Source organism: Dermacentor silvarum, chromosome 1 (assembly GCF_013339745.2).
Source record: "Dermacentor silvarum isolate Dsil-2018 chromosome 1, BIME_Dsil_1.4, whole genome shotgun sequence".
Lineage (NCBI taxonomy): Eukaryota > Metazoa > Arthropoda > Arachnida > Ixodida > Ixodidae > Dermacentor > Dermacentor silvarum.
This window is the reverse complement of record NC_051154.1, coordinates 266,205,195-266,230,046: the sequence shown is the minus strand read 5'-3', so window position 1 is coordinate 266,230,046 and position 24,852 is coordinate 266,205,195. Positions and strand designations below refer to the sequence as shown.

Below are 24,852 nucleotides of genomic sequence, written 5' to 3'. Positions count from 1 at the left end.
TTAAACCAGTTCAAAACATTATATTTTTGCTCCGGAGCTAAACCTGAACCGAACTGAACTCAAAAACTTTTTGGTTAGAGACCCTGCTCAAAGCACCAGCCAGCATGAATGGAAATGCCCCCTTTTATGCTGTTGCAGATACTTAAGAGTTAGTGCTCCAATAAGAAAAATGCCAGAAAAAGTGCTAGGCCACCCACAATTTTGGATTGGAAATTACAATCCTGTTCTTCCATTTGTATATTGTGTGTCATGGTGCAGTGCTGATAGCATTGGCACATTTTCTGTAGTAAGCAAAGCCATGGACCAGCTAATGAATAACTGTCTCCAAGTCGCATGTAGTCTGCAAATACTATGGTGGACAGATCGGTCTTCGTGATTCAAAGTGAGCACAGGCATGGGCCCTTGCCAGATGTTTTGGGGCCACATGCTTGGAGCTGTGAGCTAGACCTTACACAACCTGCGCGCTTCCTTGCACTTGCTGCTGCACAATGCTTACCCTGTGTGCGGTGCTAGGATATCCGAGTGCGCGGCAGCCACCTCCGGGGCCACGGCAGAGGCCACTCATATTGGCGTGGCACTACGCCTCCCACATTCTTCTCAAAGTAGGTGAACAGTGAGAACCACCATGACCGCGACAGGTAGTTATTCTGAGACGCCACCTGCAATTGCAGAAAAATTGGGGTATGAAATGGGCAATCGAATCAATCAAGTAGGAAAAAGAGAAAGAAAAAAAAATTACAGTTATCCTGAAGATGTCATTGAAATGGGTGGCAAAATCTAAACCTCCTTTTAGAGCTAGGGACCAAGGAAATGTTGGTCTAAAAGAGAAAAGTGTGTGAAAATAAAGGTATTTAGGTGCTAATTTTAGGTTACTAGCATTAACCTTCTTGGGTCTATGTGGTAAATTTTGTGAACAGGGAAAACTAAATTCAACAAGAGTCTACATTTGAAAGCAGTACATCCACAAATGTGTTAATGCTTATGACAAGGGCTCTGCAGGGTAGGAGTACAAATGTGCATTTATATGTGCCATCCCTGTGTGTCGTGCGCATAGCTCATACAGACCTTGGATCATTTAACACTAGGCGAGTCTGTGCCCGGTATGTCCGTGCACCGTACCAACAGTCATGAACAGTGAGATTACGCGCCATAGTTCTGTGCATATTTCATCTGCGGCAGGATGAAATGAAATGCTGCAGGGTGAAAGCACAATCCCACCAACAATTACAAATGAACCATGCAGCGGTGCGTTTCTTCGAAGTGTAGATAACATGACTTGAGCCGTCGCGCCCGCTATGCCTAAGCTCGCTGATAACACGGGTGGCTGTTAGTAAAGTGTCTAGTAAAGTGTCGTTTGCATGTCTGAGATCTGCACATGATGTGTCACTGCGCATTGTTGCCAAATGTTAACGAAACCCAGAAATATTATTGCTTTCTTGCATTACTTGCCTACTTGCTGATCGGCAGTGCCATGCCAATGGTGGCAATTTGTGTACGTTCTATATCTGTGGGCCGCCATTACTGTGGGTGATGGTGATAGGACTGGTGCAAACTCGTAATCGCAGCCATCCAGCAATATCTGCTGATGATAGTTGCACAGCCTATTTTTTAGTTTCATAGGTCCAAAACATGCACAATATTTGAGGTTACAAATTCGTATATTGAGGTGCTTCTAATACAAAGAAAGCATAAAATTTCGGTTATTTTCAAATATTCAGTGTTTTGAAATTTGAGTACTGAAATATTTTTACATTAAAACAATAGGCTACTGGCTGAACATTTTTGAAATTTTCGTTAATCTGAGGTTCGTAGTAATGAGATTTCACAGTACTGGTGAGTATCTTGCATAATGACTGCATTTACAGACACCTGCTTACCTTGAGAGCCATGTTGTTTGCAAGGGTGTGGTAAATCCAGAACACCCTGCTTGTGACGTAGTAGCCAATCACCACATCAACAGTATAGTGGCCGCGTGACAGTAGCACCATGAGTATCCCCACCGTACTCAGGACCAGGTAGACCAGGTGCAAGTATTTACAGCGCTGGGGAGAATCTTCCGAAAGAGAAAAAAGATGCAAGCAGCCATTCGTTTATGCTGACAACAGGTATGAAAACTTAACAAATACAAAGCAACTTTAAGGTTCACATATGTTTTTGTAACTCTTTCATTACCGGGCCTAGAGAAATTGATCACTTTGACAGTTTTTCTATACGTTAAACATTTCTGTTGGAACTATTCTACTAGCAAAGCCATGCACTGCCTGAAATGACGACTGATCTTTAACTGTTGGTCAAATTGGACAATTTCTAGCAAAGTGGGAATTCTGGAAAAATAAATCTTCGACTGGAGGTATCATCGAAACTAGCCTCTAGTGCCTTTAGCACTTCCACAATCAAACTAAGTATGTAAAATTTGCGCTTTGTTCAACTCAGCCACCTAAACTTTAATTAAATGATAGCATCAGTGAAGACACAGAAGCTTCGGTCTCAGGCTGGCTAATTTCCTGATCCGACGTCTAGGCTTTTTTAACGATGTCTCAAACAACGGTAGATGCTCATGAGTGTGTAATATTTTGATAATTGTCTTCGACTAATATCAAGTGCAATTTTATTGTTCTCCTTGTGGATTGTTTTTATCCATCAACGTCTAGACAGTATATGAACAATTTATTACGTGCAATGCTGTCCATCGTGTGGAGTTTTCACACACACAAAAGTATGCAGTTGATTTCCAACTGACCTTTCGACCGAAGCTTGAATAGCAGTCAAATTTTTTACATTTTGAACACCACCTGTGCAAATCCCCTTACTCATTCTACAATACTGTGCAACATTCTACATTTCTGTACACTACTGTACACGAATTAAACAAAGCACGTGGAGGCTCCAGTGCCAGTTGAGTGCACACTAGACCAACTTGCTTGCACAGAAAAGCCGACTGAACGCAATAATCAACTACGAGGAGGCTTCTGCATGCTCCCTGACCTGAAAACCATTGCTTCGAGTGCATAAAGACTGCAGTAAAAAATGAACCAGGTGCCTGCTGCAATGAGTAAAAACAAATGCTCCCTGTACAATAGAAACTTATGCAATTTCACATTTGCGAAGCTACTGCTTTCCCGCATAGCATGGGCATCTCTAATAATTTTTTTGCATGGTGTGGTTTACAAAATTTGGGGACTAGGAGCCAGGCGCGTATATTGTATATTTCAGATTTTTTTTAAACTCTCAGTACTTATTCTAAGAATAGCAGATTTCTTCTTTCTTTCATGTTCTCTAAGATGCTTCTTTAAGGTTTCACATGCCAATTCTCCAAAACTATCTGAGCAGTTATTACTGCTTTACAGCCATTCAATGCACCACTGAAGCTATAATTATATGTATCACGGTACAGGTTGCGACTACTATGTCTTGAAGTAAAATGTTAAAATATAAACACACCGAAAATGAGCCCATTTCTAGCGGTAAGGAAAGCGTTAAATCTAAGCACTCTTTTTCCACTAGTACCGTAATATGCCGAGAGATAGCCCACCTAAAATCGAGAGAAAATCGAGTGAAAATATGAGGTGGGCCAACTTCCAGTGTGCAGTAAAAGGTGTACAGGTGGGTTATATTTCCGGGGTGGGGCATCTCTCGGGATTTTATGGTATATTTAGATGAAAGGAGAAAAAAAAATTCTTATAAATGTAAGCCTGTCCTTACTGTCAAACATATGGTTCCACTGTTCAAACCAATGCTAAAGCATAAATGCCAATAGCAAATGGATTAGCAGCTCAAGCAGCACCATTAACCACATGTCAACTAGCGGCAAAAGAGAGAGACTATCAAGCAATGTGGTAGTAGTGAGCAGTATTTATTGTGGGGATGAGTTATTATACAGCAAAGCTGTAATTGTGACTAGATGCAGTGAAAACTGTCTGCTCAAAATCTCTAGAAATTATTCAGAGAACTATTTGCGGTTGATGTTGGGTGTATGGCAATTAGGTGTGTTGTGTGAAATTGCCAAAGTTTTGTTAACTATACTTTGAAACTCCATGGGGCATTCAACAGCATGTTCTTTCAGAACCACTGGGCATATCAATATAAAGCTTTGCAGGAATGAAGTATGTCTTGGGAGTAATACACTGGAGTAATTGCAAAGATGTGGTTCTTTGGGGGTGCAGTAAGAACTTATCAAACTTGTGATGTAGTGGTTCTTGATCCCAGCCAGGTGGTTAAAATATTTGCTGTTTGCGAACTATTAGATATACTAAAATGAGACTGTAGAAATCCTATGAGCATTACCAGAAACATGTTGGTTAAACCTCAAAGTTGAAGGTGTCTTGTAGGTGCCATAGGAAATTTCGAGAGCTGTCAGAGCCTTTAAAATGCTCTTCTGAACAACTAAATTTTATAATGTTTTTGTAAGCAAATAACTCAACATTACTACTGAAACTCTGCCCACATGTGCAGGAGACCCCCTGCACTTAGAATTAACCATTAAAAACATCTAAGTTTAAGAGCATTAAATTAAGAGCTTTAATTGAGAGAATTTAATTGATGCGACTCATCGCTCGAGGCACTTTGCGTGTATTCGTGACATCTTTCACACTCAGAAAAACACTTTTATGTAACATGTATTGAGCAACAGAAAGCTGTATCAGGAGTTTTTCATGTTGCTCTACAATTTTCTCATTGACACTTTTCATCTAATTATAATAATTGAGAAGTTTATTAGTTATTTAAGACTAATTATCTAATTAAGCACAATGCAAAAAATAACCTGAGCGCCTTCAAGCGATGGCAAACAACATTACCTTGGTTCTGTCCAGCAATGTAACATTTGCATATTTTTAAAGTTTGGCCGAAATTAAGTGAACAGCCTGTATGCAAGTATGTTGGCTTCACAAAGCACACATGTGCCCAGCATCGTTCCTTATGGTGCCTCTAGACGAAGGACCGAATCCGGATTTTTAGCGGACGCAGACGACTATGCCACAGACCGTCTGGCTGAAAGCGCATCCACACGGCGGACGAGGCCCTAGCAGACGACAGCGCCACCAAGCTGGATTACTCTCGACCGCAGCCTCTCTGCTGGCTAGCAGCAGACTGGTTTGAGAGTTTCTTCATACAAAATGGAGGCCAGCAACAAGCGACGTTTGGCCGCGATGGCTGTTGTTCTGTCAGAGATTGACGAGGACTTTGATTTGTTTCCACGAAAATGGCGTTGTTGACGGAAAGACTGGATGGGAAGGAAAGAATTCGGGGTCCAAAACCTGCTCGACGAAGAGCTCCTGAAGACTGACTTCGACGAATACTGGAGGCTGCTTCGTGTAAGCAGAGAGCAGTTTCTGCAACTGCTATCGCACGTGGGGCCCCGCATACGAAGGGAGGATACCGTTATGCGCCGTTCTATATCGGCGGAAACCACGGTGTAAGAAATATACTCTTACAGCGTGCTGCAGGCCACACTGCGGTACCTTGCTTCAGGTAAGTGTCACACGTTTCCAAGTTATTACGGAGAATGCCGTGGTAAATGTATATCAGTTGAAAACTGAGCTTGGTGCTGATCGAAGGCCGCTACACAAGTGTCTTCAAGCGTGCTCGTGTGGTAGCATACAAGCTCAATCATGCCCGAAATATCCAATGCAGATCCAAAGGGTTCATGTGGGAGGGGTATCATGAGTACACACAAGTTTTGTATGGCCGTGTTGTCAGCACCGACTTTCTGCATAAACATGCATGAGATAATATTGATCTGTTTACACTTAACTGCACCACTGAGTGTGATTGGATTTTGCTGATACTGTATTCATTTACTGCTCTGAAACAACCAGATATCAGATGTATTTGTACACATCCTACTTTTTTGTAGTCTGTTAGCGAGCAGTTGATTAAGATTTTTTTTTTTGCATTGCAGGAGAGAGTCACTATTACCTAATTGTGACGGTGTCCGCATAACCTGCACGGCTGAGGTCCTACAAAGTGGGAAACTCTTCCACGATGTGGATGAAATAAAAGGCGCCGTCATTGAACAAATTCATTGTTCATAGAAGTGAACGAAACCAGGAGCTACGAAGCACTGAAACCAGGCGCCAGCAAACAAAGTACTGATGCTGACTGCAATACGGCTGTCCTCAAGCAGGAGAAGTGTACTGGTTGCCAGACACTGCGTGTTTATAAGTTAAAGCTGCAGCTTTACCCCGCCAGAATCCAGATGTGAAAAACGGCTTGGCGTTATTCGTCCGCGCGGCTCACGGAAGAGGTGCGGACGAGGCAAATCGCTGATGTGAGGTCACGTGATACGCCGTCCGGCCTTGCAAATCCGGATTCGGTACTTAGTCTGGATGCACCATTACAGATTTGTCGTATTCAGAAAATTTTTCGTTCCAGTTATGTTTGGCCAAACTTGACAAAACGAAGGTTTCAGCATAAGTGAAGTAAATAAAAATTTCTGCTATGAAACTGCCAATGTCAATGTCAACAGATGCATTCTGTTTAACTGGTAGTTGCACTAGAACATGTTTTAATTACCCAGAGCCTGCTGTACTAATTTTTCTGCTTAAATAAGGAGAACAAAATTTATTTTCAAAACATTAACAACTTTACATAATCACTTCAATGAATCTAAAATTTTCCCTTGCAGCCCCACATGGTGCAACCAAAAATCTGTTTCCACCCTGGAACAATATTTAATAATACTGAACAAGCAAGTTTGAAAACAACTAGCGTATATTTTGAGGTGAACATCTAGCTGCATGTAATTCTACTTTTTTTGATGACATACTAGGAGTGAAGAACTTGTCTAAAGCAGCAGCTGAATAAGTTGTACAGCAGTGCTTCAAACATGAACGAACTGAGAAGAAAGGTTTTCCAGCTTGTACAAAAGTTTGTTACCGCTACCACTGAACGGGTCAGGATGGTGGCAAGCTGCTCCGCTGACCGGCCGCCACTGCTAATCGCTGCCATAATAAAAGGCAGACATGTGCCAGCTGACTACCTTTTATTGTGAGCGGCGGTGATGTCCAGTGGTGGCTGGCCAGAGAAGCAGCATGCTTTCCTGGCCTGGTAGCCTGAAGCACTCTAAGCTCGCGCCGGGCTGATTGTCATCTTCCTTGGCGGCCATTGCGAGCAGCCACTACACATTAGTTATGTGGGTTTTCATGATGAAAAAGGGAATGACGCTATGATGTGCCACAAAAGGTTAAAAGATAGATCATAAAGAGAGAAAGGGAAGGAAGAAAAAGCAGGGAGGTTAACGAGACTTTGTCAAGTTTGCTACACCATGTTTATTAGTTTAACTGGTTTGCCATGAGTAGCTACTAAGCAATATCTTCCAGAAGAAAGATGGGGCAGCTCAGGGTAGCAAACTTGACAGTCTCATTAACCTCTCTGCTTTTTCTTCCTTCCCTTTCTGAGATGAGGTGAGAGTTAATGAGATCATAAAAAGAGATATGAAGATAATGTGAGCTCAGAGTTGGTGTAAAAAACAATGCTCTTCTAAAGACTGAAAAATAGTGACCTGAGACACAATAACATTCTCTCCGGTTATTACAGATGGATGAAAAAGTACCTGCTTTTGGCAAAATCCTTAGAAGTATGACTTGCATTTTGATTGAACTTTCAGACAAGTTATGGATATCAGTAGTAGTATGTGGCCGACTGTCAGATGCTTATGGCATATCTCACATGCAGGTTGTCTAATTTTTTTAGGAAGTTTAACTGGTTTGCCATGAGTAGCTACTAAGCAATATCTTCCAGAAGAAAAATGGGGCAGCTCAGGGAAGCCCACAAACCAACTGATAATTCAAGCCCACTGTATAATGTCCACATCTCTCCAATGAGACACAATCTCTCCAATGCTATTCACTGCATGCTTAGAAGTATTCAAGCAATTAGACTGGGAAGGCTTAGGAGTGAGGATCAATGGCAAATATCTCAGCAACCTTCGGTTTGCAGATGACATTGTCCTATTCAGCAACAATGGGAACGAATTACAGCAAATGATTGAGGACCTTAACCGAGAAAGCGCAAGAGTGGGGTTGAAGATTAATATGCAGAAGACAAACATAATGTTCAATAGCCTGGCAAGGAAACAAAAATTTAGGATCGCCAGTCAGCCTCTAGAGTCTGTAAAGGAGTAAATTTATCTAGGTCAATTACTCACAGGGGACCCTGATCATGAGAAAGAAATTTACAGAAGAATAAAATTGAGTTGGAGTGCATACGGCATGCATTGCCAAATCCTGACTGGGAGATTACCACTGTCGTTGAAAAGAAAAGTGTACAATCATTGCATTCTACCGGTGCTAACATATATGGGGCAGAAACTTGGAGGTTAACAAAGAAGCTCGAGAACAAGTTAAGGACCGCACAAAGAGCGACGGAACGAAAAATGTTAGGCCCAACGTTAAGAGACAGGAAGAGAGCAGTGTGGATCAGAGAACAAACGGGGATAGGCGGTATTCTAGTTGACATTAAGCGGAAAAAGTGGAGCTGGGAGGCCATGTAATGCGTAGGATGGATAACTGATGGACCATTAGAGTTACAGAATGGATACTAAGAGAAGGAAAGTGCAGTCGAGGATGGCAGAAAACTAGGTGGGGTGATGAAGTTAGGAAATTTGCAGGCGCAAGTTGGAATCAGCTAGCGCAAGACAGGGGTAATTGGAGATCATAGGGAGAGGCCTTCGTCCTACAGTGGACATAAATATAGGCCGATGATGATGATAATGTCCAGAATTCGATGGGTGATACGATGTCACAGTCTTCGGGAGGACAGTATATTAGTTCTCAAAAGTACTATGTTCAACAAATCTAACCCTTTGCGGTCATGTGTCGGGCCCACGCCGTCATGCGAAAATATCGGCTCCGGTCACATGTCGGGAAGCGTCCAACGCACGCGTTTGCTCGCATTCTCTGTTTATTTGGGTAGGTTGCATGATCTCTCAGCAGTGTTTTCAATTACAAATTGCAGTTTTTTGTTGTCTACAGTTGAGGGCAGCACTTTTTGCAAGGAAAGAGATTTTCACGTGCAAATTGTAGCGCGTACTGCTGACCGGATGGCGACGTTTTCTGCGCGAACATTTCATGGACGGGACTCGCGCAAGTTTAGCGAGTCCGATGATGATTTTAGTGCCGAGGAGGACTATGTGGCGCCTTCAGATGGTCATCAAACGTGCTCGGATGACAGTATGTCAGAAGACACTAACTGTGATGACCCAGGAGGCGACGTTTCGTGTGGTGATCACCTGCGACTATGCTCAATACTGTGCTGAAGTACCGATGTGACAGCCAAGGGTATAGAGAAATGTTTCTCAAATAAATCCCCTAACATGTGTTTGTGTACTAGAGCATTTTTTCTGCATGGCACCCAAAATGCGCAGAATGGCTTCTGACCGGAACGACCGCAAACTGGGTAAAGGCTTATGACGGCAAAGGGCTAAACAGAGTTCTGTGTACAGCGACAGAAGAGGTTAATAATACATCCTCAAACAAAATTCTGCATCATACTTTCGCACGGCCCACGAGCCTGTGGTAAAATGGGAATTCTGGTACATTGATATTTTCGGGCTCCGCTACAGGCAGAAAGCCGTCAAATATCAGAGTGAAGCACTGACAGCAAAATACATTCACACTGACGCAAGAACAACAGAGTGAATTAGGTGCATGCATGCATCACATATTCAAGGTATAGTTTAATGTTGTCTACTTACATTCCCTGACAACGAGGTAAGCAAGAGTTAAAATGACTGTGTGCCCACTGTAGATGTAGTCTCCACAGAACGTGTGCTGCCCATTTATAGACAGTCCAAATCCACTCAGCAGCTGGGCAACCCGTTTCATTATTAGTAGCGGATTTGTGCTATTTGCCTGTAAGAAAAATACAAGTGGAAAATAAAAATGAGAATGTGTACTACACTTCAGTTCAGCTTGCTACAGTGAACATGCTAACTACCTTTGCCCTAGTTTCCATCACTAATTTGAAGTTTTACAAGCACATCTGCAAGGCAGAGAAGGTTCCATGAAACGAAATACCATCATCCACCATAAAATAACCAAAAAGCTACAAAGGACACACATTCGAGTTTCTCACAAAGAAAGCCCCATAACTGCCCTTGTCCTTGCCCCTGAACCCGTGTAAATTTTTCAACGGCAAAACTTTCTGGGAAACTTGTACAGGTTACTTTGTAGCTTCACTCTACTTTAGAGTGGATGACAATTTTCTCTTTCACTTTTAAGCTTAGGAAGTTCATTTATTCATTACAAGCTTGTCATAACATTGTAACTAACAATTTTCAGAGTCTAAAGTGAAAGCCAAATTCCATTATTTTATTTTAATTTTGTAATGAAGCGCTGCCCAAAATCTAGTGCCCTGTGATCCCCAAATGCAAACATGTGGCCAGGAGCCATAATTTGGAGCAATTGCTATCATTCTCCATTCTTTTTCTCATTTGTCATTGGCTCACTTCCAGATACTCTACCATTATTGCCATAGTCGGCCACTCAGCCCAACGGATGACAGAAAGGAATAAAATCAAAGGCAAACAATCCTTAGAATATATGGCCCCAGAACTTGATTTTAGCGGGCGTCTTCTGCCTGATGTTGATTTCTAGGAAAGGGGGGTTTACCTGCTTGTAGCCTGTTTCTTGTTTCCACAAACCTCTCACACTGCCATCAGCATTGTTTAAGTGCATACAAATACCACTCCACCAACTTCAATTCAAAACACGCACACAAATAGGTTGACAATCCTGCCGATATTTTATTTGAATGTTACAAGGTAAGAGTCACAAGAGTTAACTGATAACACTAAAAGCCATTGCAGAAATATAATGACTTAAGTGGCTAGAGTGGGCTTTTCTATTCTTGCAGGTTTTCAAAATAGTTTTGGCAAAGCTACGATCCGTTTGCACTCGATGTTAAGTGGCAGCCTATAATTTCATTGATCGCTCCACATGGATACCAAGTTCGCATTTTTATTCACTGATCAAGTATGAGGAAATTCATTGATTTCATAGTGAACAGATGCTCTCATGCCATACTTGACCAAACTGCAGCTTCTACTTATTTTTCCTTCATACAGTCAAACCCCTGAGGTGTTTTGTAATCCCCTGTTGATCCTGCTAAAGCTACCTGAAGATCGTGATCCAGTTTGAGAAACACCACTTTGCTGATTTATTTGCATAGCTCCTAACAAGTGGTGCAACAAAAATATACTTTTCAGCTAAAATGTATGTATCATGTTAATTCCACGGAATAATGTCATAGATATGCACCTCTTTCATATCCAAATTGTACGATTTTGAAGGGTCCACATATTATGCTTAAAACAGTGTGCCAATAAGCCAATAAAGAGAAGCACTGAGAGCTATAGTGGCTGAAAAGCTACTCATAACACACACTAAAATGACCTAAAAGTGCGCAGATTTTGTTCATGCGAGCGAAGCGGCTGAATAGCATTACAAAGGGCAAGTAACCAATGCCTCCATTCCTTTTTGCCTTCCCATTCTTCAAATGCTGTTCTTATGGCCCTGAAATTAAACCTCCAAAATCTGACTTTGCAATTCCTCTTCAGGTCTTACAAAAGCATACAAAACACATTAGGCTTCGGAACTTCTGGTTCCCCAATATTGGTGAGAGTTATGAATGCTGTTCCTGTGGTACTGTCTGTCGTTTATGTGTGATAATAAGTCTAGCAGGCCTAAAACTAACTTGATAAGACTGCTGAAGGAGTCACTAACAGAAGTTCTAAGGTACCACTTACTTTTGGAGAACAGTAGTACGTTGTACTTGCAACAGGGACTTGAGTGACAAACATTGTTATACTCCTCATAAAGTATAAAAGACCCATAATGAAGAAAACGCGTTGCAGGACAATCCACCTGTAAGAGGCCCATGCACAAGAAGGATATTAGTACAAAATAAAACTGAGAAAGTCATGATTAAAACAAGGACCGAGATCATACAGAGCACTTCCCTGAACAAGCTGGAAATATATGCTGAAGGCAGTGTTTCGGGAAGCTTTCAAAGCTGCACAAGTGTATGCAGGCAAAGAAACAAGCAAGCCAAATAAATGCAAATGCAAAAAGCCATTTAAAACTATAGGTATGAATGGGTATGGCAAAATCAGTCTATGAATCAAATTCTTTGCAGGAAAAGATGCCTGTGGTGGCATTTTCTTCAATGTAACTCAGGATCACATATATAGATATGTAAATGTAATGGCAATTCTTGCCTTGCTAAGTACGGGTGCCACCTGCACCGCGCAAAAAAAACTGGCAACGAGAAGATGGGCAAGGGGGTGTGCATTCTTTTTATGAAAACTACTGTAGGCAAAAAATGCAAACAAAATTAAAATAAAATAACGTGGCAACACGCCGAGTACAAACATTGCATGACTCAAATTAAGTGAAAGGATTTATACAACAATTGGTACACTTAAGAGTATTTATGCTGTTGTTGCAAATGATTTAAGGCATGTCATGACATAAATGCAAATGATGTAAGGCATGTAAATTACTAGCTTACAAACCACCCAGCAACATGTAGAAGCCTAGATGGCAAGAAAATACATAATGCTTTATTTAATACTAGTGCATAATTAAGGAGAGTCTGAGGAATTAACAATGAATTCGTTTGAGACAATTGTCTGTTGTAGCACCTGTACTATATTTTGCTGGATGCCACTTCGCCGAGCCGGCTGCAGGTTAAGCCATCGGAAATGCAGCATCGTGCAGCGGCTTGTTCCGGAAGTATGGCGCATGCTTCACTTACTAGTGCGCTTGGTCGGATAATATTGTGGCCGTAACAATTTTTCCTCGTGGTTTACTGCGTTTTAGGGGGTGGTGTTGTCGCTTTACGTCTGGCAAGGGCTATTATGATAATCTGAACCCCTATGCTATATACTTTTTCTTTCATAATGCGTTTTCTCAATCGCCAGTGTTTCCAGTGCGCACCGCTCATGTTAGTGACGCTGTCGGCACGGTAATGACCACTTTTTGATGTCTATCCAGAAGACATCTCCCGCCTTCTTGGGTATAGTTTATGCCAAATTGAGCAGGTATCTTAGGGGACGGAAAAAAAAAGATGCCAAGCTGCCATGCAGGCGAAGTGTCGCTAGAAAGTGTCAAATTGCCGACTTCCGGGACAAAGGAGCTTACTTCAGTGGCTTCAGTTGATGGCGCTCGATGCGCTATCCGGCCCCCTAATGTAGAGATCAGTGGTTGTGCTTGAGCACCTGACAGAGCACTTGTGACGCAGTTCATAATGTGCCAATTTCAAGCGAACTGGAAAACCAGCAAATGGCATGCTGGTGTGTGGGTTGAACCGGAAGCTAGCACCATGAGGAAAAAAACTGGCAGTGCTAGTGGAAATCTGGTAAATCTGATACCTTCATGAATAAAAAACGTGAATGCATGTTTACTGCAGGAACGGTAGGGCGAAGAAAACACTTTTTTTTTTAGTTGGAATGGTCACTGAAGATGGTGCCACTATAATATCAAATATTGTTGCAAGTGAGTGTATACAGATTTAATCCCAAGAAAACACAGTTGCAGCATCGATAAATATAGAAGCAAACAAAACTTACTGCCGAATGCAATGCATGAGCGAAATTTGAATGCAAATAATAGTGGTTTAGTTGGGAAATTCTGGATACTTAAGTGACACAGGACACTAAAAAATTCCCATTCCTTATGCTCACAGTGGCAGAGGTGAAGTTTGCAACCCGCCATGGTTGCTCAGTGGTTATGGTGTTGGGCTACTGAGCACGAGGTCGCGGGACCGAATCCCGGTCACAGCGGCAGCATTTCGATGGGGGCGAAATGCAGAAAACACTCGTGTACTTAGATTTAGGTGCACGTTAAAGAACCCCAGGTGGTCCAAATTATTCCGGAGTCCCCCACTATGGCGTGCCTCATAATCAGATGGTGGTTTTGGCACGTAAAACCCCAGAATTTTTTAGGTGAAGTTTGCTTCATTTTTGCTTTAGTTTCATGTTTGATCATATAGCTGGCAATGTGAAGGCTCTGAAAACTATTAGAAAAATGTTCCAATTTTAATATCGTGACTATTCTATTCACGTAATGAATCAAATAGGGCAACATTCAATTCATTATTTGAAAGTTTCGAAGATTTGCACATCCTTAATAAACTGTCTTCAGAAGCCTCATTGCAAGTACTCAATTCATTATCCATTAGAGAACAGTTGACTAGTGAGAAGCTCTGTCTTGAAATAGATCATGATTTAGATTGCAATGTGGACAGCTTCTATTGCATTCCACTGCATGCTCACGCTGGCTTAACAGCAACAGATTTCGCAAGGTATACTGCTCCATATGTTGCAAGAAATATGGTAAAGCAACTTAAACGTAAGACAAGATGCAAGACCATTCTTTGCACATACCGCACATTCTCTTTGTGGCCTGCATAAGCGAGTATACTTCCTAAATACAAATGCATCACTAATCGGTACATGTACATAAAAATATCAGATCTTTCATGCGAGCTTCTTTCACTTTATGTTAATGTCCAAACAAAATATGAGACTCGACAGTGAAGCAGGCGTGCACGTACGCACACGCGCACACACGAAATGCCACCATTCAATCAGTGTGGGCATTTTCGAAGTGCATGTGCATTTCAAGCTTGCGATACGGCAGGTGATCACCAAAATATATGCTTACGTCGTAATAATGTGTTGGAAACAAGCTCATAAGAGGGATGGGCACAAGTCAGAACTGAAATTCCCTCCTCCTTACGCGCTTTGTTTCTTTGAGCTGACTTCCAACATGCGTCTGTACCAACTTTTAAGTCTTAAGTTTCCACGCTTCTGACGGCTCAATTTATAATTCAATGGACTGGCACATTCACTCTGGCATCTAAAGACACGCCAATACGGCGCGCGTGCGCACCTGTAGCGGTGTATGAGCAGCAAGCCAAGCGTGGACCAGATGCAGAATATGATGATGGACTCGGACACGTCAAGCGCCCAGTCAAGCGGCGGGAAGTAGTCAAAGAAGACGTCCGGCAGCGGCGGGTACTTCGCTCGGTCCGGGATGCGCTCGTGCACGTAGGCCAAGCACGTCAGGTTGAGGATTAGGTTGGCCGACAGGAAGGTGAAGGCCACCAGGGTCTTCCATTTCTCCTGCAACAGCCGCGGCTCGCCGCCACGCTCAACGGGGGAGGCTGCCGCACCGATGCTGATGACTGTGTCGCACGCGAGCAGGTCGCCATTCTTGTCGCGCCGATTGCGATACTCGTCGCAGCTGGCATGGTGTTCGGGCCACGAGTGGTGCAGGCCCGAGGTACCACCAACACCGGATGAGGCGCCCGAGGCCGCGCCGTTGCACAGCAGCGGCTGGCCCTCGGCACCTGTCGCCGACAATGTGGTGTCCATCACCTGAATCATGGGGCGTCAGCCCGCCGCCGCCTAGCGCCAGCGGTCTCCTCCGCGCATCGCACCGGTGCCTTGCTCGCCCTGGCGGTGGTAGCACGCCTGCGCACAAGGAAAGTGACACTTGCATTTTCTTTCGCGGCGGTTGCCTCTGTTTACAACGCAGCTGACACATTAGTGGTGCTTTGAATACTTCAGAATCGTCTAAGTAATCCCGTACTCTGTGTGCTGTTATTTGTCCGCACTGAGGCCAAATGTAGGGCTCTGCTGGTGCTAGACAAATACACATGACCTTATTGGTGATTTAAGAGGCACCATGCGCAATAGCTTATCCAATAGAGGTGCGGACACGTACTATCATAAACGTACAGTACTACGCAGGAATACCGGAAGACGCATCCGGGAACGGCAAAACTTGGGTGCGGTCTTATAACAGTTCCAGTGATGGAAGTGACATTTTACTTTTTGGCGCAGATTTCGGAACAGAAGAAATGCCACTTTGGAGCAGCCATAAGTGTTTTCGGAGCATAAAAATGGCTAGTTTTTCCGAGTAGATGGCAAAATATGCCATACGACTCCTGGAGTTAACAGCATTAATTACGATGTCGTCAGTAAAAGCGCCATTCTGACCAATCACGAGAGTGAGCGAACGGTTCGCTTTCTGAATCGATACTGCCGCTACAAGGTCGCGCTTCTGGAAGATTGGGGCGAACTCCACCACTGGAAAAGCTGGCGCCACCGTCGGCGTGACGTGCTATGAGGGATCACATGGACACAGCGGCCGCGTCGTCTGCATCGGAAGCGCCGAAGCGAGCTGAAAACGATAGTCCCACCTGCACTACGGTTCTGATTAAGTGTGGATGTTTTCCCGCTTGACAACACTTGCTTGACAACACTTGAAAGCACTATTATAGGTAGCGGCTGCCTTTGAAGGCGTCCGACATGGTAGGCTTATTGCTCGGTACTGCATTGCCGGACGCGAACGCAACGGAGCCGTGTCAGCCTTCACACGAACCCGCAGGCCAAGAAGCTGCGTGTAGTTTGGATTGCGAAACTTAGAACCGGCAAGCAGCCATCGGCTACAACTCGGGTGTGTAGCAAGCACTTCTGCGAGGAAAATTTCTGCTACGGCGTTGGGGCTGCGATGTTCGGTGAGTAGCAGAAAGCGCGCACTGAGAAGCTCGCCCGCGCGCGCTGCCCGGTTAATGTCATGAAGATTTGGTCTATGAAGTTGGTGCTGGAATTGAAATTGAACCATGTGTCATAATACCTCTATATGTGCATGCGAGTACTGAAATAGTTCTGGTTGCTTGAGTCAATGTTAGAGAAAGATACATTGGGGAATCATTCCGTGTCGGCCCTTACACATGCAGCTCATCGCCGCCTGATAAGTGGTACTGTACGTTCTTTTTCTTTCTGTTCACTGATGGTCTCTGCCCTGTTACAGTTTTGGAAGTGGCAGTCATATGCCTCTGATGCTTGTGCACATCTGACTCAGCAATGGATGCTGCAAGGCAGTAGTTACATGCGTTTGCCTTTAACGCTTGAATTTGAGCAGCCAACGGCTGAACAGCCGACCATGGTTTTGTCAGGTGCCTGCAACCGCGTTATCTTCGAGTGTGACAAAGCCGGACTGCAAGCGCATCAATAGCCTTCAACGACGAAGCGGTGGCGGCGGCTGCGCTGCCTCGAACCGGAAACAGCCGACAGCGCACCCCAGAATCCCTCGCTCTTTTACGGGTCAACTATTCACATTTGCAATTTACAATTTGTAAATTGCAATGTGTCTCGTGAAGTAATTAACTAAGAAGTTAATGAGTGGATTTGTGTTAATTAGTTGAATATGTGTTGATTTCTCGTGCTACTAATGTCCGCCTCTTCGGATAATCCAGCTCAACGATAAGAATTATGCTACCTTCCACAGGCGATTTTTAAAAATTCCGTGAAGCTTAATTTTGACCACCAGGTATATATGAATTGCAGAAGCCACGGCTTCAGACTCGCTCGAGCCACGTTGTTGAGTGCAACACACTCTCGTTTTAGTTGGGCTTTTTTATTATAGTGACACATGCCCTACTGTGAACACTGTCAAAACCGCCAGAAATGACTGCAGACAACAAAAGCGAGTAAGTGAATGGTGCGCACTCCATGCCGGAGAACTAATGAATTTCCCAGAACTCTATGCACCGTATATTTCACTTATACCGTTCAATACAGCCCCAGCTGCTTTCAATCCATTTGCAATCCTGCGTCAATTTATTGAAACGGCTATGGGTCTCGACGGGCAGAAAATAGATGGCCTCGCTTCGGAGCCCAGAAAATGGTGCATATGCACGTTAACGGTGTCCAGTTAATTAAGAAATGGTGCATGTTAATTGTGCGCGGACAATGGCGCATGACGACGATGTCGGAAGGATGTAACCGGGGCGCGCGATCGACCCACGGCGTCTAAAAACGGAACCGTGAGTTATGATGCGAGCACGGCGACAAGTTCTTATAAAGCAAGCGCAATGTGCCACCGTCGACCACATAACGTATACAAAAGGGTAAGTCATGAGAGACTACCGCGCGACAGAATTTGTGAGAAAGGTTCTCGGGGGTTGCACACCCACGACTAACCTACCTGCTATACTAACAATTCAGGGACGGGTCAAAACTGGTGCTATAACCTCGCTGAAATCAATCGTATTAAGGCGAGCGGCCGTTTGTCACGCGAGGGCACTTTCAGTGCAATAATTGCCTGTCGTAAAAACGCAGCGCCGTTTGGCAGGAATCGCCTCTGTGGAAGCCAAGGACACGACCGATGTATGCTGCACTTTTTTTTTTTTTTTTGTCAGTTTGAAAGTTCTTCGAAGCAGGCCCCCCGTCAATTCGGTTTTGAGCAAGAATAACGGAACTTGGAATAAAAGCACCCTCATTTTGCGCAAAGATGAGACCGCGTAGCTCAAGTGAAACTATTTTTTACTTTGTAACTGACTAATTAATTGATTTGAATTAATCTTTTAACCACTGACTATGGCATCTAATTAGAAAGTTGTAAAGCGCCAATAGACTTTTCGCGAAAAATTGCCATTACCGGTGTACCCGATATTCTGTTAAGTACAAATAATAATAATAATAATAATAATAATAATAATAATAATAATAATAATAATAATAATAATAATAAAACAAGATAATGCGGACGACATATCCATTTTATGGCCAATATGAAATGATTTCATATAGGCCAAGCCTGACGGCGCGCGCTATAATGCTGTCGTGATGACGCGGCCCAATTCGCTTTCCGATTCGCTCACCCCCGCGAGTGGCCCAAACAGATTTTCCGCTGCGTCACTCGAAGAGAGCTTCGCCACTTGGCTCGCGCAAGCCGCACGCAGCAACCTCGGGTCGCGGCGTTAAAGAGAAATGTTTGGTTTGCACTGACAGACACACAAATAAACGCTTGAGTACAACGTTCTATATACAACCTATCCCGAGGTGAAAAGAAACAATTCCAATAGCAGCACCGTGGCGCACGAACGCGTAACGCAAGCCTGTGCGGGATCACATTTGCAGCGGCAGCAGCGACCGCCTCATGCTTTCCAAGTCGGACGGAATAACATTCCTACCGGAAAGCCCCCATCGAAATCGGAGCAGATGTGCCCTCTCGCCACGCAAGAGCGACGACAACGTGTGCAGTGAAGTGCCGCTTCCAAAAGGAAATGTTCGCAGCGATCGAACGAATGAATGAACCGCGCGCGCCGTAACAACAGTTGCGCGACCATCGCACTCACCCTGCCGCGTCGGAAGCTGCGCCGCACTTGCTGTGATGCCGCCGAACAAGCCGGCCACGGAGCGTGCGGTATTTTTAGTGCGACCGCGTGGCGCGGCTTGTTTTGCACGGCGCCGGGAAATAGCCCCCGGCCGGCCAGCCGACCGACAGCGCGCGCTCGCCCGAACCAGCGGCCCTTTATTTCGCCTCGCGCGCGAATCAGTCGCCTGACGCAAGGTCCTCGTTGTGCGACGCTTACGATGCCCACCGAAAGCACGGGGCGCCGTCATGAAGTGGCAGTCGGGCATTCAGACCCGGGCGCGTCTCCACTTTTGTCTTCTCTGCTAATGAACACGAGACAAAGCGAAATACAATTCCCGAGTTCACCACCGCCTAAAACACGAAAAATGCGTTACGTAGGGGCGCTCACACAGGGAGCCGCCTGCAGGAAGACATACATACATATAGTCTGCGAATACACGCAGAATTGCCGCGCGACTGGTCGCTCCTTTCCATTCGCGGGCTCCTTTCACGCTCGGAAAAACACTTTTATGTAGCACGTACTGAGCAACAGAAAGCTGTATCGGGAGGTTTTCATGTTGCTCTACAATTTTCTCATTGACACTTTGACAATTAGGACAGTACTTCTCGAGTTAGACAATTAATTACAACTAGCTAATTAAATCTCAGTGACAAAAAATTACTGGCGGCTACTCCACTGCACTGGAAACAATACGCACTAGGTTTGCTTCGCGTAACGCCGTTCCTCTTTTTTTTAAATCGTGCTGCGTGATAACTGGGACACCCTGTATACGACCCAGCAACAAGTTCCTGTGAGCGTGTCAGTTATGTTACGCCTATTCGTTAAAATCAACTGTTTACGTATACGACGCGTTAGTGTCACTGTGACTCTGAAAAAGACCGTCGTGTGCACCATGCTGACGAGTTAATGCGCTTGGACTCTTTGAGCGCTGGCCACGCAGCAGAAGAGATCGGACAAATTATGCTTGCTTGGCACATGGTCTACGCACGGAGGACGTACAGTGCACTCGCGGGAAACACGTATACCGAAGAGTAAGTTAAAGGGCGCATATGAGTTCTCTATAGGCAGGTAATGCCAACATGACAGCTAATGAAGCAGACCATGCAAGCCATAGACGCTATATCGGATGCGCCCTCCCAGTGATTTAATGTTGGTATATGGCATCTTTCTCCGACATCAGCTGTTGCACGGAAGTTTGAACAACATAAGACAGTGCCCTCCCCCCCCTCCCCCCCCCCCCCTGACACACCCACACACACACACACACACACACACATAAAGAGAGCAAGAAATCCATACGGTCCATACGGAGGATGCTGACGTGAACGTCTTCCGGCATTCTATAGTTCAGTTAAGTCAAATAGAGCTACTTGACTGAACTGTAAGAGGCTGCCGCTAACGTACGTGCACAGCTGAAATCCACGCGGTGTGCCTACAGTGCAGATCCACTCAACTTTATCCCCTCCGGCCTTGCGCCTCTTTCTCCCTGAAACCACAAGAGCGCAGCGGAAACTGGCGTAAATCACCACAACCTCCTCTATTTACGCGGTCCGGAGCGTAATGGCAAACAAAACAAACCCCAATCATTCACAAACGCCGCAAGAAACGAGGCATCCCCTTATCGCCGTGCACAGGCCAAGTGTTTCAGCGAGACGCAAACGGGCTTTTAATGTCCCTTTATATACGGCACTCGTATCGAAAACACGAACGTAAAAATACAACGCGCGGGCAGTGGGAGTACGTTGCGTAGTGGGAGATATCTTCCCTTCAATTCCGATGCTCAACTCGTCTCTGTTAGTATAAGATAAAAGAGGGGAAAAAAAAAAGGAAGGGACGTGTCTGTAGAAGGGACACGTCCCCTGTGCGATCGATCTCTCCTACACGGCGGCGGGGCAAGATCCCTAGAATCGAAAGGAAGATCCAAAATTAGCATCGGCGCCGCATAGGCCCTCATCTTAGGCTGTACTTAACGACCTGGAACTCCCCGGCGCTTGCTAGCTCGCTTCTGCATAATAGATCATCCCCTCGAAGCGGCGGGAGGAGAGGCCAAGGCACATCGAGTGCGGGGCGTGTGCACACATGGGGGAAAAAAAAGAAGAAATGCGTTTGGGCGGTCAAAATCTGAGACTTAAAGGGCGAGGCCATCACGGTACACTTAGTGATATATACCGGAACACGCGGGAGGCCAAGAATAGAGATGGTGTGTAGAGGCTTTCACTTATAGCAACCCTCTCACGCCTCATATGGCACGAGAGAGTTCGCATTATAGTATTCTTCGAGGGCGCCGAGAGGATTTGCCTATAGATCTGCTCGCAGTTCGTCGGCGGAGCGAGCTAAATACAACGCTATATGGGATTAGCCGAAATGAAAATCAATTGAAAACAGTAGCGGTACACAGTGTGCCTCTCGTACATTTCGACGAGTCGCAACTGCTGAGCAGATTTCTTTCCCAGTGGCAGCACGGGAGACGACGGTGTGCTGTATATAATTAAATCCAGCAAAACTAAATTTTGACGCGTATAGGAAAGAGGTTGGGGCGCAGGCTTGTGCTACCTTCATTCTATACCACCTATTCAGCTTTATTACGACGACTGCCACCCTCTCATTAATGCTGTAGAATTCATCAATGCTGCCCGCTATGTCCTCATGGACTGGTCAGGAAGAGAGCGGCGTGGATCAGAGAGCAAACGGGGATAGCCGATATTCTAATTGACATTAAGAAGAAAAAATGGAGCTGGGCAGGCCATGTAATGCGTAGGATGGATAACCGGCGGACCATTAGATTTACAGAATGGATACCAAGAGAAGGGAAGCGCAGTCGAGCATTCCAGAAAACTAGGTGGGGGCGATGAAGTTAGGAAATTTGCAGGCGCAATTTGGAATTAGCTAGCGCAAGACAGGGCTAATTGGAGATCGCAGGGAGAGGCCTTCGTCCTGCAGTGGACATAAATATAGGCTGATGATGACCATGATGATAGGAAAGAGATAGTTCGAATTCTCATGACTATACGCCAGTTTCGAGATAATAATTTTCAACGTGTCCGAAGAAATGCATTGGCGTTCCAGTTACTTTTGTGCTTCAATGCATACAACAGCGCAATTTTACCGCAAATTTGACGGCGCATGTATCTCGAAACCGGTGCCATCCTCAGAATTCGTTTTAAGTCGATAGGCCTTGCATACTAGCTACAATTAGTAGATTGAAAGATGTGCCGTAATGTAACTAAGAAGTTAATTAACGTAATTGCGGTAATTAGTCAATCAATCATTTTGATTTCTCGTAAAAGTAATGGCCGCCTCATCGAGTAATTTAGATCAAGGGTTAGAATTGTGCCATCTGCCACAGGCAATTATTAAAAAATTTGGTGCAGCTAAGAAATAGGAACACCCCGTATAAAGCGTGCTTATGCTGGGTCAAAAGTTAATTCTTGTGAAGCCGGAAGGAACGGACTCATCCTAGAAATATTTCATTCCGTTTGTACTAATTAAACATACGAAGGGACACTGGCTCGTTGATGCCACTACACTATTTTGTGAAAGAAACTTTGCAGGCGCAGCATTAATAGCTAACGAGAACGATCCATTAAAAAGCAGCGTAAACTCCTCGGTACTTGATCGCCATGTCGTGAAATGCTATCCTTTACAATAACTGGGCCGTACAATATATCACGGTGTAGTGACGATGAAGAATAAAGAACCACCACGAGCGTGCGTTAAGAATTCAACTCTTTATTGGGTGAACTTGTGCCAAGAAAAGCAAGCAGCACTCAAAGCGCGATTAACGACAACGGCAAGCACAGCCGTTGGGCCATCGAAATCTGCTCTCCGGGAAAAGCGCGTGCGATATGTACAAGCGAGTCGCAGTATATTCTAGAATAATCCGCGGCAACATTCGAGAACGTTCGGATATCAATAGGCGCGTCTTGCGCCGAGTGACAAATCGATAACAGTGACAGCCGGGCGAAAAACGGTCACCATGAAAAAAGCAAAACTCTGTACGCGTGATATCAGTGTCCTTTCACGCTGAGCTCTATATGTAGCGTTTCTTCGCGCATTTCTAGTCTGCGCGCTGAGCAATGGCGTACATCTGAATGGACATTTATCAAGCTGGAGGCTGATGTGAAGGCAGTGCATGTGTAGTTGCTTGGCAGCGGTCTCAATAGTCACGCCGCTTAGAGGGTCCCCTCCGCTGCTTCCCTTAACTTACTGCTTCACGTAGTCTCATGGTCACAGAATATAGCAGGCGTGTCACACGCGTCGTATACTTCGGTTCTGCGCAAAGTTTACGACACTGCTCTCTACCATTGCATCACCCGCAGCGCAAAAGAGCATAAAGATGTCCGCATGCACCGCACACCAATGCGACGTGGCAGGACCACGAAGTGTTCGATATTGAACATCCTCCCGTAACACCGACTGTCGTCATCGTCACACACACACACACACACACACACACACACACACACACACACACACACACACACACACACACACACACACACACACACACACACACACACACACACACACACCAGCGTAACAGAACACGATTCTTCGATCATAGATCTTCGACGGACCCTGTTCTTTGCGGGCCGTCGTCAGCTGCACATACATACACACACAGCGATGCGCCAACGAGGCCGACTCCCTCGAATTCCCCACCGCACTCTCACGTACCCATCCAACCCACGTCCTGCGCATACGTCGTGTCGACCAATTATTACTCGCGCCGGCGATCTCGGCTGCACGGACGGAGTCACGCGCAGTAAAGCTTGCAGGAGCCAATCGAAAAACGGAGCAGCGCAAGATCGATGACGGCGCGACAATCGACGCGGGACAGACCTGTCTCCCCAAACACAAAACGCTTCTTCTTCCCTTCCCCCCCTGCCTTCTATTTCTGTTCCATCGCACACCAGCAACAATCGCGAACTGCGCGCCACACCACTGAATCCGCGTCTCCTCAGTTAGCCAGACCGTTGGGCGCCACGCTCGCGCGCAGCCTTTGTATATACATGTACACGTGAACACAGCGCGACATTAGTTACGTGCAGCATAGGGAGAAGCGCCGAGCGTGAAATCGAGGCGGCTCGAGCAGGATCCCGGCAACATGCGGAGCAGTGGTCTGGACATGTTCTGCGCGATGCACGTTACATGCTCTTCACGTGACGAATTATTCAAATAAAGCTACGATCTAGTCCAGGAGAACGAATCAAAAACATATTGAGCGGCTCAGATTACAAGGTTTCGTGCGGGGCGGTCATGGGCAGCGGTATAATGCTTATACATTTCCATTAGTTCCCTGATTTCGTGGCTGCAGCACGATTGCCAGTTTATCACAGCGCTATAAATGCACGGATGCTGTTGAGTAACATAAACGACATGTGCCAGTTCATGCACTCGCATACGCTCGTAGAGAAAAGAAGCGAGTGCATACAATGAGTGTTTCAAATACCGCTTTAACATTCCGCCTCATCTCAGATTTGGCCATGGTCGGCCCTTTCCTCACCGATGGCCGAAAAAAAACACGAAAGATAGCAGTCAAGTCTCGTGGCTGCTTGCGCTGTTCGAATGATGCAACACACAACAATTCTTTTACCGTGAGATCACGCGGTTGTAGCAACGCTGAAAGCGGTGATAGCGTTCATGATCAGTGCAAAGAGAGCAACGCCTTTATAAGGT

The 24,852-nt window shown here is 45.1% G+C and overlaps 1 protein-coding gene across 6 annotated transcripts in view; it reads right to left on the bottom strand.

The window, feature by feature from the left end:
• LOC119437139 (phosphatidylcholine:ceramide cholinephosphotransferase 2) overlaps positions 1-24,852 on the bottom strand; it is a 218,703-nt gene that overhangs the window by 10,436 nt on the left and 183,415 nt on the right. For all 6 annotated transcript variants that reach the window (XM_049660316.1, XM_037704206.2, XM_049660315.1 and 3 more), the window contains 5 exons: positions 14,895-15,478; positions 11,747-11,864; positions 9,695-9,851; positions 1,878-2,053; positions 497-659 (listed from right to left, as the gene is read on the bottom strand). In XM_049660316.1, coding sequence (XP_049516273.1) covers positions 510-659; positions 1,878-2,053; positions 9,695-9,851; positions 11,747-11,864; positions 14,895-15,391 — 1,098 coding nt within the window. In that variant the 5' untranslated portion in view covers positions 15,392-15,478 and the 3' untranslated portion in view covers positions 497-509. The remainder of the gene's footprint in view (positions 1-496; positions 660-1,877; positions 2,054-9,694; positions 9,852-11,746; positions 11,865-14,894; positions 15,479-24,852) is intronic.